This window comes from Pelobates fuscus, chromosome 3, assembly GCF_036172605.1.
Source record: "Pelobates fuscus isolate aPelFus1 chromosome 3, aPelFus1.pri, whole genome shotgun sequence".
Taxonomy (NCBI): domain Eukaryota; kingdom Metazoa; phylum Chordata; class Amphibia; order Anura; family Pelobatidae; genus Pelobates; species Pelobates fuscus.
The window spans coordinates 84,028,235-84,050,112 of record NC_086319.1 but is presented as its reverse complement, the minus strand read 5'-3'; the positions used below and the strand labels follow the sequence as shown (position 1 = coordinate 84,050,112).

Here is a 21,878-nt window from a genome sequence, read left to right as displayed (position 1 = left end):
ACAATCTAAGCAACATGCTCATTCCTGCTGCCTCCCCCCTGTTTAATTTCTACGCCCTATATTATAGTTTTTGCTAAACACCTTACGGGAAGCTGTATATTCTTTATGTGGGTAATCATGTGGTTTATCCTTATTTGTTTTCCTTTACAGACCAGTCAACCTTCCCAATGAAGATGGTACAATGGCCATGGAGGATAAAAATGTTGATGCTACCACTTATCAATCTTATGGTGGGCTCGTCCTACCAATCTCTGCCATTGCCGGCTTAGTGGATGATAGTGCACTTAGGTTCATTGTAAGTGAAACTTGTCTTTTAGTTTTAATTTGTCTTAATAAGAAGGTAAGCCTTTATTTTATTACCTTAATATTTCATAGCCAGGACACCTGATTTCTCCAACCACCATGACCACTCCTGCTTTTAGAATAGATCAAGGTGGTAGAAGTCTGTATGGGCAGTGTTTCTGCTTGAAACTCTTCACATACAGAGATATTTGTGTTAGGGGCTTGTTGCACCCCTTGCCTAATGTCAATTCAGTGCAAAATAATACCTCTGTCACCAGTGCACTGGCAACAGATGTGGTCCGATTCTTCCTTCCAGGCAGTGAGCAGGCAAAAGGAAGCTTGGTCTTCCATTCCTCCATGCAGTCACTCCACATGCACTCCGAGCTTGTGAGAAAGGTCCAATCAATTGCTTCTATGAGAAGAATTTGATTGGACCACGCCAGGGAAGCTGTGATGTCAGAGAAGGTGTGGAAAGTAGCTCTAAGTACTTCACTCGCCACTGGATTCCAGCGACTTGTAATGAGTGCCAGGGATTACATAATTTTCTTCTGTTTCACTGCTACAGTGAATATAAATCAAGAACTGATTTTGCCATATAAATGAAAAACTGAGAAAAAAAACAATAGGAGTACATTTTGACAACTGATACCCATGCTAGATGCTGTTAGTGTTATCCTGGCTTATTTATCTACCGTTGCAACTTCCCTCTGACATTCTGGGTAGCTGCTATATAGTTGGGCATGTAAATCAATTACACAGCAGTACATGTTTAGACTTATTTTATTTCTTTCACATAATGTGAATATTGCAAAACAGATTGAGTAAACAGCTTAGATAACTACAGACAAATAAAAGATGAAAAAAAACTTCAAGGAGAGAGGAGATAATGTACAAAGTTTTTTCGATCAATGGAAACCCTTAGATGGCATAAAAAAGTTGAGTCTATAACGAAGCTCCATACAGCTATACAGGGAAAAGTACAGTGTATGTTTAAGGGAGTTTAGCGTTCTAGAGACACTCAATAGTGGCAAAGGGTGAGTATGTGGTTCATGGGGTGATCATTGTGTGTAGAGGACCTCTTTATCTGTTTCATACATTTAATCATGTACCCTATATTCAAGCTTATAAACCAAACAAACAAAATTCATGGCAGCGATAGAGGCGAACAGTGGATTGTAGTTGTAACAGAGCTTGGTAGTCAGCCTAAGTATCTCTGTTAATATCCCTCCTTTTCCTGCAGGACACCTTCAGTGAATATATTAGCTCATAGCAGCTCACCAAACATCAGCCAAAACATAATGAAGGGTGAAAACAAAACACACTTTATTTAGTTCAAGTGCAAAAATGTATATACTGACCCCCAGCATGAGGTCCTTAACAGAACAATGGCATCTCTGGGAATAAACTGGATCAAACACCGCTAATTCAACCAACTCCTAGGTACAGGCATTTAATACAATTATCCCCCAAACATGTTGAAACACATATTGCTAATTCGATTAAATCACAGGCCCTAAATATAATTATCCCCCAAGCAGTGGCGGAACTAATGTAGAGAGCGCCCTGGTGCAAGAAAGTTTTTGAGCCCCCCCCCTTCATTGCAAGGGTGGCCAAAAGGTAGCTCCTCATCTGTCGTACATCTCAAACGATGATATGTCAGCTGGAAATCTACCGTTTTCACATCTTTGCATGGTTGTATTTGAGATATACACACATACTGACACATGCACACACTGACACACAGATACACACACAAACACATACTGACATATGCACACACCCAGTGGCGTACTAAGGGGGGGGGGGGCGGTCCGCCCCGGGTGCCACCATGGTGGGGGGTACCATGAGCTTGGTCTGGGAGTGGAGGGGGCTGTGAGAGCTGTGACCGCACAGTGCCCCATGGTAATTAGGGTGCCGTGTGGCCAGAACAGCTCACACACACTAAGAGCTGCTTAACTGGCCGCACGGATGGAAAGTGGGGGCGGGGCTAAGCAGAATAGGGGGCGGAGCCAAACCGGCAGTGAGGGCGAGGCTTAATACGGCCCTTACCCACTGCTGTTACTGCTGCACATGGAGGTGCAGCAAGAAGACATCCCTGCCTCTCCTAACCTAACAGGCTCCAGGAGGACTCCAGTGAATCCACTCATCCTCCAGCTCCTGTCTGTAAGTAATAGTGTGTGTGACTGTGTCTGTAAAACTGTCTTCCTGTAACTGTGTGTGTGTGTGTGTCTGCATGCCTGTAACTGTTTGTTTGTGTGTGTCTGCATGCCTGTAACTGTTTTTGTGTGTGTGTGTGTGTGTGTGTCTGCATGCCTGTAACTGTGTTTGTGTGTGTGTGTCTGTAACTGTGTTTGTGTGTGTGTATGTCTGCATGCCTGTAACTGTGTTTGTGTGTGTGTGTGTGTCTGCACGCCTTTAACTGTTTGTGTGTGTGTCTGCATGCCTGTAACTTGGTTGTGTGTGTGTGTGTATGTCTGCATGCCTGTAACTGTTTGTGTGTGTGTATGTCTGTATGCCTGTAACTGTGTTTGTGTGTGTGTGTGTGTCTGCATGCCTGTAACTGATTGTGTGTGTGTGTCTGTATGCCTGTAACTGTGTTTGTGTGTGTATGTGTGTGTGTCTGCATGCCTGTAACTGTGTTTGTGTGTGTGTGTGTGTGTATGCCTGTAACTGTGTTTGTGTGTGTGTATGTCTGCATGCCTGTAACTGTGTTTGTGTGTGTGTGTCTGCATGCCTTTAACTGTTTGTGTGTGTGTGTGTGTGTGTCTGCATGCCTGTAACTGTGTTTGTGTGTGTGTGTGTGTGTGTGTCTGCATGCCTGTAACTGTGTTTGTGTGTGTGTCTGCATGCCTGTAACTGTGTATGTATGTGTGTGTGTCTGTGTGTGTGGCTGCATGCCTGTAACAGTATGTGTGTGTGTGTCTGTCTGCCTGTAACTGTGTGTGTGTGAGTGACTGCATGCCTGTAACTGTGTGTGTGTGTGTGTGTCTGTCTGCTTGTAACGGTGTGTGTGTCTGTCTGTCTGTCTGCCTGTGACTGTGTGATGTTGCCTGTAACTGTGTGTGTGACTGTAATTGTGTATGTGTGTGACTCTCTGCCTGTGACTGTGTGTGTGTGACTGTATATGTGACTGTCTGCCAATAACTGTGTGTGTGACTGCCTGGCTATGACTCTGTGTGACTACCTGTAACTGACGATGTGTGTAACTGTCTGCCTATAACTGTGTGTGTGACTGTGTGACTGTCTGCCTGTGACTGTTTGATGTTGCCTGTAACCGTGTGTGACTGTCTGTGACTGTGTGCATGTGACTATCTGCTGCTGCCTTTTACTGTGTGTGTGTGTGTGACTGTCTGCCTGTGAGTGTGTGTGTGTGTGTGTGTGTGTGTGTGTGTGTGTGTGTAAATGTATATGTGATTGTCTGCCTGTAACTGTGTGCATGACTGTCTCTGACTGTATGTGTAACTGTCTGCCTGTAACTGTGTGTGTGTGACTGTCTGCCAGTAACTGTGTGTGTGTGTGTGTGTGACTGTCTGCCTGTAAATGTGTGTGTGAAGCTGCAGGGATTTTGTAGAAGGGGGCAGGGGTTTTGTATTGGGACAGGAGTCTTTATAAGGGGATTTGTAGATGGGGGTTGCAGGGGTTTTGTAGACGGGGGCATTACAGGATTTGTAGACGGGGCGGGACAGGGGTTTTGTAGGAGGGGGTGGGGCACACAAGGGTTTTGTAGAAGGGGGCTGATAGCGGTTTTGCAAATGTGTTCAATACATTAAAAAAAACTAAAAAAAACATTTTTAAAATGTTACAGGTTTTTTTTTGTTGGGGGGGGGTGGAGGGGAGGGAGGGGATGCTAAGCCCAGGATCCGCCCCGGGTGCCAAATGCTCTAGGTATGCCCCTGCACACACCGATACACACATACTGACACATGCACACACTGACAGACAGATACACACACATATACTGACACATGCACATACAGATATACACACAGACTGTCACATGCATACACTGACAAACAGATACACATATACTAACACAAGCATACACTGACACACAGATACACACACACACACACACAAACACCTACTGACACATGCACCCACAGATACAGACACACACATACATACTGACACACAGATATACACACATACTGGCACATGCACACACTGACATACACAAACACACAACTTGACATACAAATAAACACATACATGTTATAAGTATCCTGTTAGTTAACATATCCTACACTCCCATAAAGCCCAACCAGCAGCAGACCACAAGCAAGCCAGCCTGATGTTTACATACCTTTAGTGTTCAGTATGGTGGCTTACTTGGGGCCTGCTGCTGGCTGGGCTTATTGGGAGTGTGGGGTCTGGAGCAGCTCTCTGGTTGCTCCTCTCCCCACTGCTGCCTGTTGTATATAATTAATGCAAGAGTCCTGCACTATTACATTGCATTTGGTTTTATTAGACATTTCCATGGCCCCTTTTACAGGATGTACGATCCATTGAAAGAACACTGAATTAATTCTATATATAGCTCTCTCTCGTTCTCTATTTGTGAGTAAAACATTAAGATAGACAAAAAGATATGCATAGGTGTTACAAAGAAATTGAGTAACCAGTTGTAGAGATGTTCTGGGATAACATTAAAATGTGATTTATATTATCTATTAACATTCATAATCTTTATTTTTGATTTAGCCAAAGGAAAAAAGGAAACCTGTGGTCCAGCCTAGTTTCCATTGCTGGAGTTCAACTTCTGATATATATTTGGGTTGCAAAGGAGGACAGCTGCTAAGCATCAACTCTGAAACTCGGAAAGTCACTATCCTGAGCCAAAAAGAGCCTTCTTCCTCTGGTAATAACTCAATGACCACCTTCATTTATTTAGGACTTGTACGAGAGGATATTGTAATGATTGGCTATGTTACCAGGGATGTATTTACCACAAGGCAAACAAGGCATTTGCCTAGGGCGGCACTTTCAGGGGGGGCGCCAAAAAATGCCACCCTAAACTCCCAGACAAATGCCTTGTTTGCCTCGTGTTCTGGGGCTGTCCACCTTACTGTGAGTAAGTGAGTGAGTGAGTGAGTGTAGCTGTCAGTGTGTGCCTGTGAGTGTGTCAGTGTGTGTATGTCATTTTATGTGTATCTGAGAGTGTGTGCATGTCAGTGAGTGCTGGTGAAAGTGTGTGTTGGTTAAACAGTGTGTGCCAATGACTGTATGTGTGTGCCAATGACTGTGTATCTGTCAGTGAGTGTATATCAACGCATGTTTTAATGAGGGCATGTGTCTGTCAGTCACAAAAATGGCCTTGACACAAATCGGGGGGGCAAATTTAGATTTTGGGGGTGCCCAAATTTAGTCATGCCTAGGGCAGCACAAATCCAAAATACACCACTGTATGTTACCTATAAATTATAAACAAACTTTAAGTTTTCTTTAAGTGCAAGTTTTATTTTACTATAAGAACAATCACTCGCTTCACTGGTGGCCGTCCAAAGTATTTTACGTGGCAGCCTTGGCTACAACGTTTCTAAAATTCTTCCTCTGTTATCTCAGATAGTCAACTCCCTGAGCATTCATCGATAGCATATAGTCTACCCTGTGGAATATCACATGACATCTCTTATATGTATATAGGAAAACACTACAATCCATTACAGCAAATACACCTGGGCCTTAATTAATTATTTTCAATAGGCTTTTTAAATAATGTTAATATCTTTATACATACTTATTAAATTATCTTTTAAAAATATTAAAATATAAAATAATATATCATATATAAAAAATATAGATATATATAAAAATATTAAAATGTAAAAGTTTATCCAAAAATATTAAATGAAGGCCTTTTCTAACGTAAAGACTTATGATAGCCATCTGCCTCCGTTGACCACCTTGTAACAATTACTATTATTGATATAGCGCCAACATATTCCACAGTGCTGTACTCAAGGTAAGCAAAACATTAAATTCTAACAAGACACGTATGACGTCCAGGAATAGTGGGTTAAGAGGACCCTATTAAAATAAGCTTACAATCTAGGAGAGCATAGGGAGGGATCAGAACGATGTTTTGTTTTTGTAGAAAATAAGTTGGAAGGAGAGAAATGCTCATTAATGTTTCATATGCCAATGCTGCATTTACACTGTGCTGCGGAATAAATTGTCGCTATAAATGCCAACGATAATAATAATAACAAACTCCATATTTATAAAGATAATTGTTTTTCAGAAGAACAGCTTATCAAAGCTTTCCATGAAGACAGCATAAAGACAATGGCACTTCATAAAAATGGACTATACATAGCTGGCATGGTGAGAGCCTGCATAATATTGTGCATAGGATTTAAAATGAGTCCTAAATATATTTACAAAAAGGGAAAACAGTGCACTTGCTTTAAAAGGGCATTAATTCCACCAGGGTTCTCCATACAATGAGGTTAAGTTCCCTAAGGTATCCACTGGAAATATTTACAAGTGCCCAGACATAACCGATGGTTTCTGAAAGTAGTCTTTATTTGGGACAAAAAAAAGTGTAAAAACACTTCAGCCCTTACATGAGCCTTTGTCAAAACAAATATGGCAAGTTAAACAACCAACATATATATCAACCCCAATAACAATAAAGCTGCAATAATTTGGTATCATTAATTAAATCATTTAACTCACACAATCGGGAGGGAGGGAGGGAGTGTATTTACAGTATGTGGCTATGGGCAAGGCATTAGGATTTATAAATGCTATTAAAATACAGTCCATTTCCAGTAACATTAATTGTGACATATCTATGTTATGCAAATGTGACCCGCTATCCTTCTATTATATTTGCATAATGATAAAGTGCTTCCCGATTGTTGGCCAATATACATAACCTTACTGTATGACTCACGGGAAACCTCTTTTAATATGCTGAGTAAGGTGACACTAACTGTTTAAAATGGTAGCAAGGTGTATTTGGACATTGCAAAAACATATTGTACTTAATTTTACTTAACGTTATGAGTTATGGGGGCGGAGCCTGGCAGCGTAACGGGCCGGTCGCCATTGCCGCGAGCTCTGATACTCACGGGCTTAATCCAACGAATATCAGCCAACCACCTCACCATCCACCAACGCAAATACCACCATAGCACGGAGGGGAACCCCCGGAATCGACCAATGTCATTCCGGTACACCCCGAAGCAGGCAAAGCCAAAATATAAAGCCTGGGCCTACCTCCCATCAGCCCACCACGGCCTGGATTACTTGTTTGACGGGGACTTCCTGGAGGACGCGTGGGACACATCCCAGCACAACTCCGATCACGGAAACTTCGGAATGGGGCGCAGATCGCAGAAACCCCTACCAGGTACAGCACAGCCTGATATAGGCACACTGTTACAGAAACAAACACCCGCCAAAATGGCGGCCGTACAAGGCCCTGATCCCCCACAAGAGTGGAGCATAGCCCTCAAGGGGTTACACAGTCAAAACCCACACCCCAGCAAGATACCACTGACCTTGCCACCAAGCAAGACCTACAGCACATGCAAAACATGCTGCAAGAAATACAAAGCCTACTGGCTGCAGATCTACCCACCCTCAAAACCAGCATGCAGCGAATCACTGAAAAAGTACTACACACTGAGGGAGAAGTGAAAGGGATCCAAAAAGAAATCACCTCGCTGCAAGAATCCCTTTCCCAAATGCAACACACTCAAAAAAACTTGGAGGTACAAATAGCAGCCCAAGAAGACAAACACAGAAGCAACAACATCAAAATACGTGGTATCCCTGCCTCAGTCTCCAAGGAGGATCTACCACACTACGTGCGACGTCTCATGCAGTCCATACTTCCCCCCGTGGTGGCAAGGAAACTCACCTTTGCCGGAATATACCGACTACCCACTCCAACACGGGCATCCACACTCCTCGCTGGAGACGTAATAGTCCGCTGCGTCCTTCCCCAATATAGGGGACACATAATGTCGGCACTCAAGGGCAAGACGCCACTCGACTTTGAAGAGTCCCAATTGACTTTTTATCAGGACTTAGAGCCACTCTCCAATGGAGAAAAACCCTCAACGACTTCACCAGCCAGCTACGCTCCGTGGAAATACCATACCGGTGGGGAAACCCATGCCACCTCCTGGTCACGCACCAAGGAAACACGTACAAAATCAATACAGGAGCCGAAGCTACCGCGCTACTATCAAAACTGGGTCTACCAACCAAGAACACCCAGAACGCTTCTCCCGCTTGGGACCCAGAGACGATCGAACCATTCATCCCGAGGATACAGAGAATGGACACTCAGGCCACTTGAAGGGAATGGGGGGAGAAGTCTCCTACCCCAACCTGCTCACAGGCTAAATATTGCAAATTGTCGTTTACCTCTGGTTTTTCTCCTTTTTCTCCTATTGCTTTTTACCTTCTAATACTAAAGTTCTGTTGTTTTCTCCACGACTTAAGAATCGTGACTGTAATGACATCCTAAGAGCATGCCAGGGATGGCGCTGGCACGCTAGTGCACCAGAGGAATGTGTGCTGCAACACGGCGCACACCTTCCCCCCCCGACAGCCCCTAGGTTAGGGCTACTATACCTCAAGAGTAGTTTAAACAGACCAAAGTAGAAACCTCCCGACAAACTACTCCCAAGACAAACCGACCGTCACCACAGATCATTTGTCAGAACCACAGACCCATACAGGGGACATTCCCTCCTTACAAAACCTCGACCCCCAGCTTAAAGCTGGCTTTGCACAATCCACCCAATATGGACCATCCACCAATCCAGGACCTAGGAAACGACGCTCACGAATACCATACCTAGTATTATACCAACCTACTTCCTAGGCCTTACAACGCTTCCTAAAATATAAAAATTGTGCCAAACTACAACATATGCGTTGAAACTCAGAAGCTGATATGTATATGTTAATGTTCACTATTGCATGTGGTAACTTTACCCTTTGTTAAACAGCACGCAAAAATAAAGAATTTATAAAAAAAAAAAAAACTTTATGAGTGATCATATTTGCAGCAATGTATAGGTATACATGTATAGCTCTCCTGTGGGTTGAAGAAATTGTGCATCTTTTTCTATAAGTGTTAGTGATCATGCTGTACTGTTAATAAATTGACTAATCTGTTTCACATTATAGGATGGTGTTGTGTGGTTATGCTCTATAAAGGGTTCTGAGTTTAAAGTGCAAGAATGCTTGGATGCAAAAGAGCCCATCGAGAGCATTGATTTTTCTGCAGATTACAAAATGCTGTCAGTTGCAACATGTAAGGTATGGACCTGCAGAGAATTGTTTGTTTCTTTATTGTAAGCTTGATTTCTTAAACTAATTGTTAGCACTAACTAGTAAAATATTACAACACCTTATTCAGGCATTTTTGTTTTACCATTTCATTTAAAGGGACGCTTCAGGCTTTTAAAAATGAATTAACTTGATCATACTTTAAAAATAAATCCAAATTTACATGGTAAAAATAATGAAGCATGAAGACACTAGTCACCTTTGCAGTTTGTGTATTTTGTGTAAATCTACAAAAACTGGTAGGAAGTGATCATGATCCTTTTAGCTGTCTGTGGCAGTATTCCCATTAGTGCTTTATGATTCCTGCTGTCAGAGGTCAGTTAATTGCAGCACTATAACTCTTGGAATAAGTTTCCTTTAAATCAGATACCACTGTATTATGCGAGCCTAAACATAATCTGTAATAGTTGGGGGAGAGAGAGCAGAAATATGGGCTTGTGGAGCAAAACTGCTAGTAGTAAAACACAAAAAATCCCGACCTAACTAACCCTAACTGAACCTACATAGTATGTAATGTGCAAGACTGGAGTAGTGTTATGTTACACTAAAGTGAGAATTACCTGGAATTCAAATGAATTCAAACTGAATTTCAAATTTCAGGGGAGAGTAGCCAAACTCGAAGCATATGGAACTTTGAGAATGTTGCCATTTCAGCTATTGTTGTCTTAAATGTAAAATTCCCTTTAAATTCCCAACAAGTCTAATTTTTGTAAATAACCATGATAGAGTGCTAGATGTTCTCAGTGGAAAGAAACTGAACTGGTTGTTTACAGTAAATGTTTGAAAATTTATATGGCTCTTTAAGAAGCAAAAATATACATTGACACATTATAAAAAAAAAATAAAAAAAAAGTTGTCTTATCTAAACCAGAAATTGTGGAGAATTGACAAATTCATTGTAAACTTAAAGCCAGTGTAGACAAGCTGGAAACATAGCTAAATTGGAGAATGTTTCCGGGTTATCTTTTTTGGCCTAAAATGTGAAATCCCTTTCTCAATTCTCCACATTTCATGGTTTGATCAATAAATGCATATGAAACAAATGTACTCAGGTTTGCTTGACATACTATATACTGTGAGTTCATTTAGGGAGATCTTTAATATAGTGCTTGGTAAGTAGTAGATCCTTATTCCACCAGCAGTAGTGGTATAAATTCTTAGTCCGTGCTACGTTTATCTTATTGTCTCGGCTGCTTTAACTGCTCTTTTGGAAGTCTATAAAACACTGTTCTGCAGCATTCAACCTGTTGGAAGCTTTAATAATACTTTATAATAGTTACAAATCGTGGCATATTCTTTCTTTTTAAATTAGGGATGATAGTACACAATGTTCTGTTGAAGCTATAGTGTGCGTATGTGGTGATGGTAGTCTATTGGCATGTCGAGTATCCCACGATGCTTATCCAGCTGCTAGGCTCGTTTAGCATCATGTGGAATTTCGTTATTGATAGGCATTTTAACATATTGGCAAGTGGATTTTTACATTAATATGTACACATTTGATGTTCTGTTGCTAGGGAACACTATACATCCATGACACAAGCAGAACAGAAGAAACACAAAATATATTAAGTGTAAACAACGAGGACTTGCTTGCAGCTGACTTTTTGACGTCTGGAAATAAATGCTACCTGGTGAGTTGCCATTCTGTTTTATCTTTGGAATTCTGATTTTTTTGACTGTGAAATATTGGTTGTAACTGGAAGTGGAAAAGAAGACCTTCTCAGCCAATCTGTAAAAAAACAAACAAAGACCCAAAATAATAATTTCAAATTTGATCAAGTTTACGTAAAGTTTTGATAAAAACATTAGCTTTTGATGCAAGGAGCAAAACAACATTTTCACCCGTATATTACATGATCTGGCTGCCATGGCAAAAGGCAGATCATGTTTTCAAATCCCATTGTACACAGTGTACGATGTCACACCTTGCAGAAGTTGCAGTAAAAAACACCTTTTTTCACTGTGTTAGTGATACTGTAAAGCTGGACCCCTACTATCAGTGCAACACTAGGGACATATTATCCCATCCTGCCCTTGATTGCCCAACATGCCCTCTTCTGGCAAACAAACTCCAGTTATGCTATTTTTCCATGCTCATTTATTTAGTCCTAAAATTTACAGTTCTCTTCCTGTTTAGTAAATAAACTATAGGAGATATTTGTGTTGAAAATAATGTATATTTATTTTTGAATTACAGGGCATAGGGATATCAGGAGAATTGCAAGTGTGGTCGGTTGAGGACGGAACAAGGCTTGGCACTCTCAATCTCAATATACAGGTAACTAACACTTAATACATTACATTCTGCAAGACAATCCTAGGTGTTGTTCTTCACTGTTAAGAAAAGTTTGCCAATCAGGATACCAGGCAATAAACCTTAGAGTTCTCAAATGCAAGACGTCTTTCACTGCTGACATAAATAATGTAATTGAAAGGTTTAGATCAGAAATTATCAAGACAAACTGTATAGTAAGAGGAAATACATTACTAACGTACATCTTATTTCTCTTTAAGGCAACGTGTATGGCCTGCTGCCCTTCGTCCAGTTATGCAGTTGTTGGAAGCAGTGATGGACATGTCTATTTCATTGATGTTTCAAGACCACAAGCTCCTCGGATTGTCCAAAGAATTACACTTTATCATGTTCCTGTAAAACACCTACAGTGAGTCATGGTAGCTCTGCGTGGGGAGACTGATCAAGATAAAGTGCTTGACAAATTTACCATTCTCTGGGTGTCTCGCAGTTTCCCTGAGATCCATTTCAACTGACCTCAGTGAGAGCTCAGATCAGAAGTGTTTTTTAATGTAATAAGGATTGAATCGCCGGAGTCCAATGTTGAATCCTTGAGTTAATAAACCATTGGCAGTTTACAGTATTATTAACGTTATTTGTGTGGTGACCTTTTTTCCAAATGTTGAAATAAGTAAAATGAAAGGATATCTGTCATGCCAGGTACCACTTATATTCTTTTTAAAGATAAATACATTCTAACTCTCATTTTTGTGCTAGCAGATTTGTTGGTAAATCTATAGATTTGGAGCAAAACAGGGCTTTAAAAAATTGGGCTTTCTCCCACCTATTAATCAATTCTTCAGCATAGACTTTATGCCAAAAATTTTATTGCCAAGGAAGAGTGGCAGAGACCCCCCTTTTGCTCTCCATGTATAGCAACCACAGCACATGTAATGGCATTGGAAGAGTGAGTTCGGTAATGACAGGTTCCTTATAAATGAAAGCATTCACATTTTTTCCTGACTGCGGCTTTTCACACTGTGATTTTCTTATACTTCAAATGCACAGAGAGAATCACAAGCTTACCCAAAATCAACCCTGAAGTCCACAACTGTAGAAGTAGAACTACAACTCCCATGATGCTTTGGCAGTCTCAAAACTGTAAGGGCATCGGTGAAGTTGTCGTTCTCCAGCTAGTTATCTCACCTATAAATATTGCAATCCTATATGTTGGACCTTTTTTCATCAGGGGACTGTTGTTACTGACAATTTCTAATAGAACCTTTTTTTATAGTTTTGACCAAGAAGGGAGATTTCTTCTGAGCGGAGCATCTAATGGACACATATTTATTGTAAATGCAAAACCATCCCGTTCATTTCTTGTTCTTGGATGCATAGGTAAGTAAGCATCGGTACACTTTTACATATGTTTTGCTAAAGTGACTATTACTATTCTAATGCCATTAGTAGTTATATGTGGCAGAAATCATATAACTTATTGGGTTGTTGAATGAACTCTTTGAGCACCGGAGATTTATGTATATCTACCATTAAAAGGAAAATTATCATGTTTTATTAAAGGGACACTTTAAGCACCATCAGAACTACCGGCACTAGATGTCATTCCATCGTTCTGTAAAACCTCAGATTTACCACAGATTAGGAAATCTGGAGTGTCCCCTTTCTCACCATATTGCCAATGTGGAAGCTAAGTTCCCATTTTAGCAGTATCAGTTCTGCCCATATTTGGATTGCATTCATTTGTTAAATGTGTCAACTGACACGTTCAGTGAGGGAATATTATCCACGTTTGGACGAAATTGATACTGCTAATGGGAGTCTAACGTTCACAGTAGCAATACTCTGAATGATGGGTATCTGGTGGATCCTCAGATTGTGTCAAATCACTCAAAATATCTCAGGGAATGCCACCTGGACCACACTTGCACCATGACCAGTAAAGCAAGCATTGCAAATTTACATATAGCCTATTTGTGTACTGTTCTTTAATGCATACACATAAGAAAACATATATGTCCAATGCATCCCCTAGTTTACCCATACTCTAGGGCAGGAGTAAGCAACCTTTGGCACTCCAGATGTTGTGTATTACATCTCCCATGATGCGCTTACAGCCAGAATACTCAAGGGACATGTCGTCAATAACATCTGGAGTGCCATAGGTTGCCTACCTTGCTTTGTGGGGTGCACATTTTTAAATTCTGTTTGGCCAAGAGTACAAGAAACCAACTCAGAATATCTAAAACCAGATTAGAAACCAGTGTTGCACATGATATTATTTCACCTGAATGATAACAAGTCCTCAGTGTTTGCAGCATGTCATTGCTGTCCAAGATTGATAATGCAGAAGTTGTTTTTTACATTATCCATACTGCAGAAGACAGATCAGATATTAGGATCCAACTGTAATCAGTTTTTTTAAGACTATTTGCACCATAAACACTGCAATGAGCTGTAGTGGTTATGGTGTGTAGAGTGTCCCTTTAACTAATCAATGCTGTTCCTTTTTTATTACACATTGAGCAATTTATTTTGCTCCCACAGCATATGAATTGCACATACTAAGGACTGCACTAATTGTTTTTTCGCACAGCCCAACAGCATGTAAGAATGATATTTACCCATTAAAATATGGTGGACCTGCTAATTTACACATGCTCTCTAATTTTAATGTCAGTCTACAGAGTGGAAATAGTTCCCCTTTGATCTGAAATAATGAACAAACTAATGTTTGTTCAAGTAAAGGATTTCCTTCATACTACGCAATTATTACTCATTTATGCAATTTAAATCTTATCTTGGTGATAATTTGTTTATGCCAAAGTAGTGGTTATGGTGTTATCAGCCTGTGGTCACTGTCTCTAGGTTCTTTTTTTTTTTAAGAAACTAAAATAAAAAACTGAAGATGATTCATTATCACACTGGCAATATCAATTTAATCCACATCTGGCAGTTGTTGATTGACTGAACACATTGACACTTTCATCCAATCAATGGCATACAAATATGTATGAAATAGATATTGGTAACGCACATGTGGAAGTTAGCAATTTTGACATGCCATGCACACTCCCCATTTTTGATCAAACTGCTTAAAAAGCATTTGAGCAAGAACCGGTGGATGGTGTCTGCAGCCTTAAAGCACCATCACCACTACATAAATCAATTGACTGCTTAATTTATCTCAGTGTTTAATTCATCATTTGGAAGATATGACGTTATTTTGAGTTGTATATAGGATTTTTTTTTATTTTGTGCCGGACATGGTAAAACACCAAAATATTTTGTGTTTTGTAAATGATGTTTTGTATTGGTAATAATCAATTCATTGGTAACTTCATGGTATTCATTATAATTTCACATTGAATCTTGTTTGATCTAACAGAGGCTGGTGGAGACATTCTGTCCCTTTCTACAATGAGTTCTGTGGTTACCCAGCAAATGAAAGCGTTGGCACTTATCTGCCCCGTGGGAGAAAAGAATGAAGAGGCTGGAGGAACTCAGTTGGCACTATTTTCTCTGACAGAAGATGTCTTTTCAAGTAAGCCTTGTTTGCAACCCATCATTGACAGAAGTTTTGTTATTAACGATTTTCGTGTGAAATTGTCCACATTTTAAATGTTTAGCATCAGTATGGCAAGGCCAAAAATGCAGTGCAGCTTCAGCAACAACTTTTATAATGTTGTACTAATTACGGTTGTCCTCCCACCTTAAATACCACTAACACTAGAGAAAACATAAAAGTAAAATAAAAAAACAATTAGTAAAACATAAATGGTGGTGTAATAACGTTCCATTCTTTTGGGTTGCCTGAGCCGTAAATCACGCATTCTCTTACTATTTACTTATAGACCCAGATAAATACAGGGATGAAAGAGGCATGTTTAATGACCAGGTGATTCAGAAGTGTCAATATGAAGTGGAAGACCCTCTGTGTTCTGCAGTGTTTGGAAGCAATGCCAACTCAGTCTTTGGGTACTGCAGTTATTCTCCCTTTATTTACAAATATGTGCTCCCAGAGGTAAGTGACACACATTACAAGCCTTCTGCTGATAATATTGTCTGTTTACAATGCATAAGTAGTCATCATTTCAAGTTATTCTGTTTATCAGCTCTGTCTTAATTACTAAGAGCCTTATTAACCTGACGAGGCCAGGTGCCATCTTTGCAGGGATTTTCTGTTTTCAGTGAAAAAGATTCTCTCTTCCCGAACTCTTTGGCTCACTCATTTTACAAACCGGCCCAGGAACGAAGTGTGGGAAACCAATGCGCAGAAATACAGCTCTCACAACAGTGTAACAATTAACCTCCAAAAACGTGTTTACAAGGTTGATGTATACAGCTGTAACACATGCCGTTATGCTATTAATAACGCTGATCTCTTTTGGAGATTATCCGACTAAGCTAAATGTACCAGTGGGTAGTGGGTCTCTCACCAACCAAATGTGATAATAACAAAAAAAGATACTTATAAATGTGTTTGTCTTGCAGCAAATCCATAGTCACTGATTCTCTACACCTTTAGTGATGTCTGCTACACCTTTAGTATGAGGTAGCACTCGGTGCATATTAGTAAGGGACTACTCCATCTACTGGTTAAAATAGGGAATACTCCAAAAAGTATAATAAAAAAAGCCTTATTAAATAAGCAATCTATTATATCAAAACAAGATAATACATCTTACACAATAATAATTTCCATATAGAAAGCCAACATCTATCACAGAGTAATAGTAAACATAGTATTACCACAAATAAGAGAGAGAAAAAATATGAATAAATACAATTGCTTCTGGTTAAAAAAAAAAAAATTACCTTAATTAATTTTTTTTAAAAATTACCTTAATTATGTGAAAGAGTATCAGGAAATCCTCAGCGCTTGGCCTTTGTCAAGGGATGTCTGCCACAACCAGGAACAGACTGAAATACCAGACTGTCAGTCAAACCCTTGTGTCCTATTAAATCTAATTGGATAAATATTGCTCATTCCCGAGTTTGACTTTAGATTTGTTAATGTGCCATAATTCCAATATATAAATGAATGGACTTTATAGCCACAAGCATATTCCCTTTTACTTCAGAATAATAAATGACTGTTACTTTTGCAAGAGAACAAATGTCTTCCTCACTTGTCATACACTTGCACTAATTATTTCCATTCATTTTCTTGTAAATGGAATGTGTTATATAATTGAATTGAAGTGAACCTAAGTTAAACAACTTGCAAGTCTACGATATATAATAAGTGAATATGATTTACTCCAGAAAACCAATGGGGATTTGGTGAACCTACTAACGCCAGAGAAGAAAGTCAGAGGAAGTCAACTTGGACCTGGGTTTCTTTGCTGCTCTCCTCACCACAAGTGGCTGGCAGTGTTTGCAAAAGATGGCATGGTATACCTCCATGATTCACATAACCTGGTAAGTGTTGTTCTTGTTGGTCAGAAAAAAAAGTGGTCTATGATAATTCCTGGTATCCTCATGCAAGTTAGTTGATAACATACCTCACTTAAGGTAGAATCACAGAAACTTTGATGTTTAGAGTCTGGTATTAGGACCAGTGGGTCACAGAGCTGTTAGATCATGTCTAAGTTGTAATGAAATAATACATTATCACTTTAATATATACTAATTTGTACCTTCTTTTATGTGTTCCAGGAAAAATTTGCACAGGCTCATTGTCATTCATACCATACAGGAGGGATACAATCCTTAGCCTTTTCTTTGGATGGGCTTAGGATCGTCACCACAGGGATAGGGGATGGTGCGCTTGTGTACTTAAGATGGAAGTGAGTACAAATCTTCATGATTAAAATGAGGGGGTAATTGGGTTACAACACTGTTAACTGGAACTATGCAAACTACATAGCATCACTTGATTAACTATTTTCATCAGTTGTGCAATTAGATTTTCTTAATCAATGGATTTACCCAGTACTCAATCAATTGACTCACTTCTCTTTTAGTTTTAACAGCAATGACGTGTGACTGCACCTATTACTGCTGCATTGTGACTGGCCAGTGTTGTGTTCATACTTAAAATGCTGGGTAGTTAGTGCATGCATGAGTGAATAGTTGTTGTAGTTTGTGTGTGTATGTTCGCAAGTCTGTTTGCTTAATAATGCAGGAATTTGGCGCAGTGCTATAAAAATATCTTAAAGTTATCACCTCGATATTCTACGAGGGAGTGAGTAAAATATTTCTACTTTTCAATAAATACCTGTGGCATTTTGAGAAATCAAATATGTACAAACACTAAGGGTAACTCACTCATAGGAGCAGGTCTGGTGTGCTTGTAATGCTATACAATCAAGCCACAAATGGTAACCATTAAGTGGATGACAATCAGTGGAGGTGAATGAGATAAGAGTGTAGACATTCGTGTGTAGCCTGACTCTTCATGTGAGAAGTCGCATCTCCAGTGAGCTCCCTAATAGCTGACTCAAATACAGCTAAATATCCTCAACTAAACTACCCAAATGGGCAGCAAAAATAAATATACGCTGCCTTCAGAACCCGAGTACCCGGGGGCAGGCAAAAAAGCCGGAGACCTGGACAAATACTTCAGGGACAAAGTGAGAGTTCTCGCGGCCGACACAGACAACCCTCCTGATTGGAGCTAACGTTCCCTTCACTTACACGAAAAACACATTGCTGACGAATCTGGGAGATATATTATAGTTCATGGTCTTATTGGATCCCCCCACATAACACTTGTGGCGGTATACCTCCCGAATAAACATCAATGTGGAACCTTTTGTAAAATGATGTCTATAGTGCAAAACAACACGACAGGCACACTAATCAGTGGTGGGGATTTTAACGAAAACAAAACTCAAGACACCTTTTCTTATACTCCATGGGAGGCTCATACGGCAGTGGTTAGGAGGGAACTAATTAAGTGGGGATTACACGTCAAAAAAGACAGAAACAAGAAAATTACCAAACTCCTAGACATAAAACAGACTGAAGAGGCTCACAAACACAATATATCTGACACTGATTACCGCAACCTCCTTTCACTGAGATCTGAACTTCACTCTACTACAAGATAAGATGAAAAAAGCCATGTTATGAATGAAGCAACTATACACTCAGGGGAACAGATGTAGCAAACTTTTGGTGCAAGCCCTAAAACAAAAGCAGACACTAACGTACATTCTAAAAATTAGGAAAGCAGACAAAACACTAGCCCAGAAGATAGAAGACATAGCCGAACACTGAACACATCCAACACTGACGAGATAAAAACATACTTAAATGACAAATTCGACAGAATCCTCCCACCCTCAGTGTCTCGATCTTTAGATGAGCCATTCACGATGGAAGATCTTACACAAGCCATCAAATCAGCCCTGAACAACAAGAGCCCTGTCCCGGATGGGTTCTCGGCCACTTACTATAAGACCTTTCAAAAAGAATTAGGCAAACACTACCTAGAGGCCATTAACTCCATCTCACCGAATAGAATAATCCCCAAGTCCAACCTGGAGGATAATATCACTTTGCTTCCCAAACCAGGGAAATTTGGAGAGATGCTTGAGCTATCGCACGATATCTCTCATAAATGTAGATGTCAAGATTTTTACCAAAATATTAGCCTCTAGATTGAGACCCTTTCTCTCAGACCTAGTCCACCCTGATCAGGTCGGATTGGTCCCAGCAAGGGAAGCAAAAGACAACACCACCAAAATCATAAATCTGGTACACATAGCTAAGCAAACCAACACACCAACACTATTACTGACAATTGACAAGGCATTTGACAGGGGGGACTGGTAATTCTCAATAAGCACTTTGGAGGCATTAGGGTTTGGCAACCTGTAGATCAAATGGATCCGGGCAATATACTCTTCCCCGACTGCTAAATTGAAGGTCAATGGACAACTGTCTGGATCATTCCCCATTACCAATGGTACACGCCAAGGCTACCCCCTTTCCCCCCTTCTTTTTATTTTAGCTCTAGAACCCCTTATACAGGACGTATGTAGACGAGTGAACATAGAGGGCATTCACATACAAAATCAGGAATACAAGGTGTTGGCATTTACAGATGGCCTTCTGTTTACCATTGCAAACCCTAAGAAAAGTTTGCCACATCTGATGGAGGTACTCACGAAATACAGTAAACTATCTAATTGTAAAATAAACACAGAGAAATGCGAGATTCTAAACTTGAATCTCTCAAACACTCAAGTATCTCGCCTCAAACAGACTTATCCTTTCCAGTGGGCTAAAAAGTCAATAGAATATCTGGGGGTACACATTACAACATCATCTGGGACCCTATATTCAACAAATTTTCCAGGCTTACTTTAGATGGATGGGACGGATTAACATTATTACTCTGAACATCCTCCCATGCCTTCTACATCTCCTCAATACCCTCCCAATTTGAATCCCACAAAAAATTTCCACACGGTCCGAATCATGCTTACGAAATTCATATGTGCCAAGAAACGCCCACGCATACTAACAAGGCCCAAGGAGAGTGGAGGGCTCGGTTGCCCTCACATACTTCACTATTATCAAGCCATACACATGGGAAGAGCTTAGTTTGTTAAATATTGACGAAAAAAAATCATTATTATCTCTATGTACTATTGATCACTAGAGTAAAAGAAATGCATATATTTTACCTAAATTTTAACCCCTTAAGGACACATGACATGTGTGACATGTCATGATCCCATTTTATTCCAGAAGTTTGGTCCTTAAGGGGTTAAATGCATTTTCAAGTAAGACTTAAATGGTGATATTTTTTTTTTTCTACTCTAATCCAATATGCTACACCCACCTGGGTCTTATGTTATAAATTCTGCTACATTTCAGAACTACTGGCAATAGCAGACTACGAGAAGCCTATCAGCATGGACAAGATCTGGAAAATTCTCTGCAAACAGGAATGGAGAAGGAGGATAAGGTGCTAAAGAAAATGACGACATGGTCATCACAAGCAACTGTCTCCAATAACCAAGAGAAAGAAACAGAGGTTGGTAAATAAGATTAATTTAGTTATATACAGTTTGTAACTTTACATAGAGGGATATTCACAAATGAGTGAATTTTTCAAAGTGGATTTCAAATTTAAGGACAAACTGAAAACAGAATTGACTTTGGCCTTAATTTTAAAATTTACTTTGAATTCCCAATAATTCTCAATTAAGTGATTAAACCCAAAAGATACATTTTAAATGAATGAAGAATGAAATAAATGAACATATTAAACAAATCACTTTAATTCCCTAAATATTTAACAAAATGAAAAAGTTAACTTGTTGAATATCATAAGTAGGTAATAGGGCAGGGAGTTACAGGAACAGTTTAAGGAACATAGCCTCTACAGCTCATGTAGTGGTTATGGTGCCAGGAGTACCCTTCAATGCAGGGCTTAGTTCAGTGGCTGAGAGCGATCAACTGACACTTTTAGGTGAGTCCCAGTCAGGAGAGCTGGGGCTAGGGTTGTATTAATAAAGTGATTTAACTCATAAACAGCAGAGAGTTAACATGTGAGTCTGCAAGGGCATCTATACATCAAAACTGCAACATTAAGCTAATGTCGTGCTGTTGCTTAGAGCGTCCTTTTAAAATGAATTTAAATAGAAACCGATCCTCACATAAAAAATATCCTTAATAGTTTATTTTTTGGATTTTGGCACTCCAGATGTTGTGGACTACATCTCCCATAATCCTCTTACAGAGTGCCAAAATTTGTCTACGACTGGTTTACCCAATGGTATTGATTTCTGAGAAGTCACATTTCCTGTTTAACACATTTGATTTTATTCAGGATAATCCAACAAGTGTGGAGGTAACCGATCATGATGACGGCTACACCAGAAATTCATCACTTGCTGCCAACCCAACCTGGCTTGATCAGAAAATGAACGAAGTAAGTTTATCTGACGTTTTTTGCACATGTTGCATATACATGTTTACATACCATGGATCATAACATAAGCACCTATACAGATAACGTGTACATATGGGATTCAATCAGTTGGTGATGGATGACATGTCAAGA

The 21,878-nt window shown here is 39.8% G+C and overlaps 1 protein-coding gene across 1 annotated transcript in view; it reads left to right on the top strand.

Annotated features, from left to right (window-relative positions):
• CFAP43 (cilia and flagella associated protein 43) overlaps positions 1–21,878 on the top strand; it is a 67,900-nt gene that overhangs the window by 14,872 nt on the left and 31,150 nt on the right. The window contains exons 5-18 of the mRNA XM_063447321.1: positions 151–295; positions 4,984–5,140; positions 6,524–6,606; positions 9,436–9,567; positions 11,115–11,231; positions 11,798–11,878; positions 12,115–12,263; positions 13,128–13,231; positions 15,240–15,395; positions 15,706–15,875; positions 17,120–17,275; positions 17,513–17,643; positions 20,687–20,846; positions 21,645–21,746. Of these exons, the coding sequence (XP_063303391.1) occupies positions 151–295; positions 4,984–5,140; positions 6,524–6,606; positions 9,436–9,567; positions 11,115–11,231; positions 11,798–11,878; positions 12,115–12,263; positions 13,128–13,231; positions 15,240–15,395; positions 15,706–15,875; positions 17,120–17,275; positions 17,513–17,643; positions 20,687–20,846; positions 21,645–21,746 (1,843 nt within the window). The remainder of the gene's footprint in view (positions 1–150; positions 296–4,983; positions 5,141–6,523; positions 6,607–9,435; positions 9,568–11,114; positions 11,232–11,797; positions 11,879–12,114; positions 12,264–13,127; positions 13,232–15,239; positions 15,396–15,705; positions 15,876–17,119; positions 17,276–17,512; positions 17,644–20,686; positions 20,847–21,644; positions 21,747–21,878) is intronic.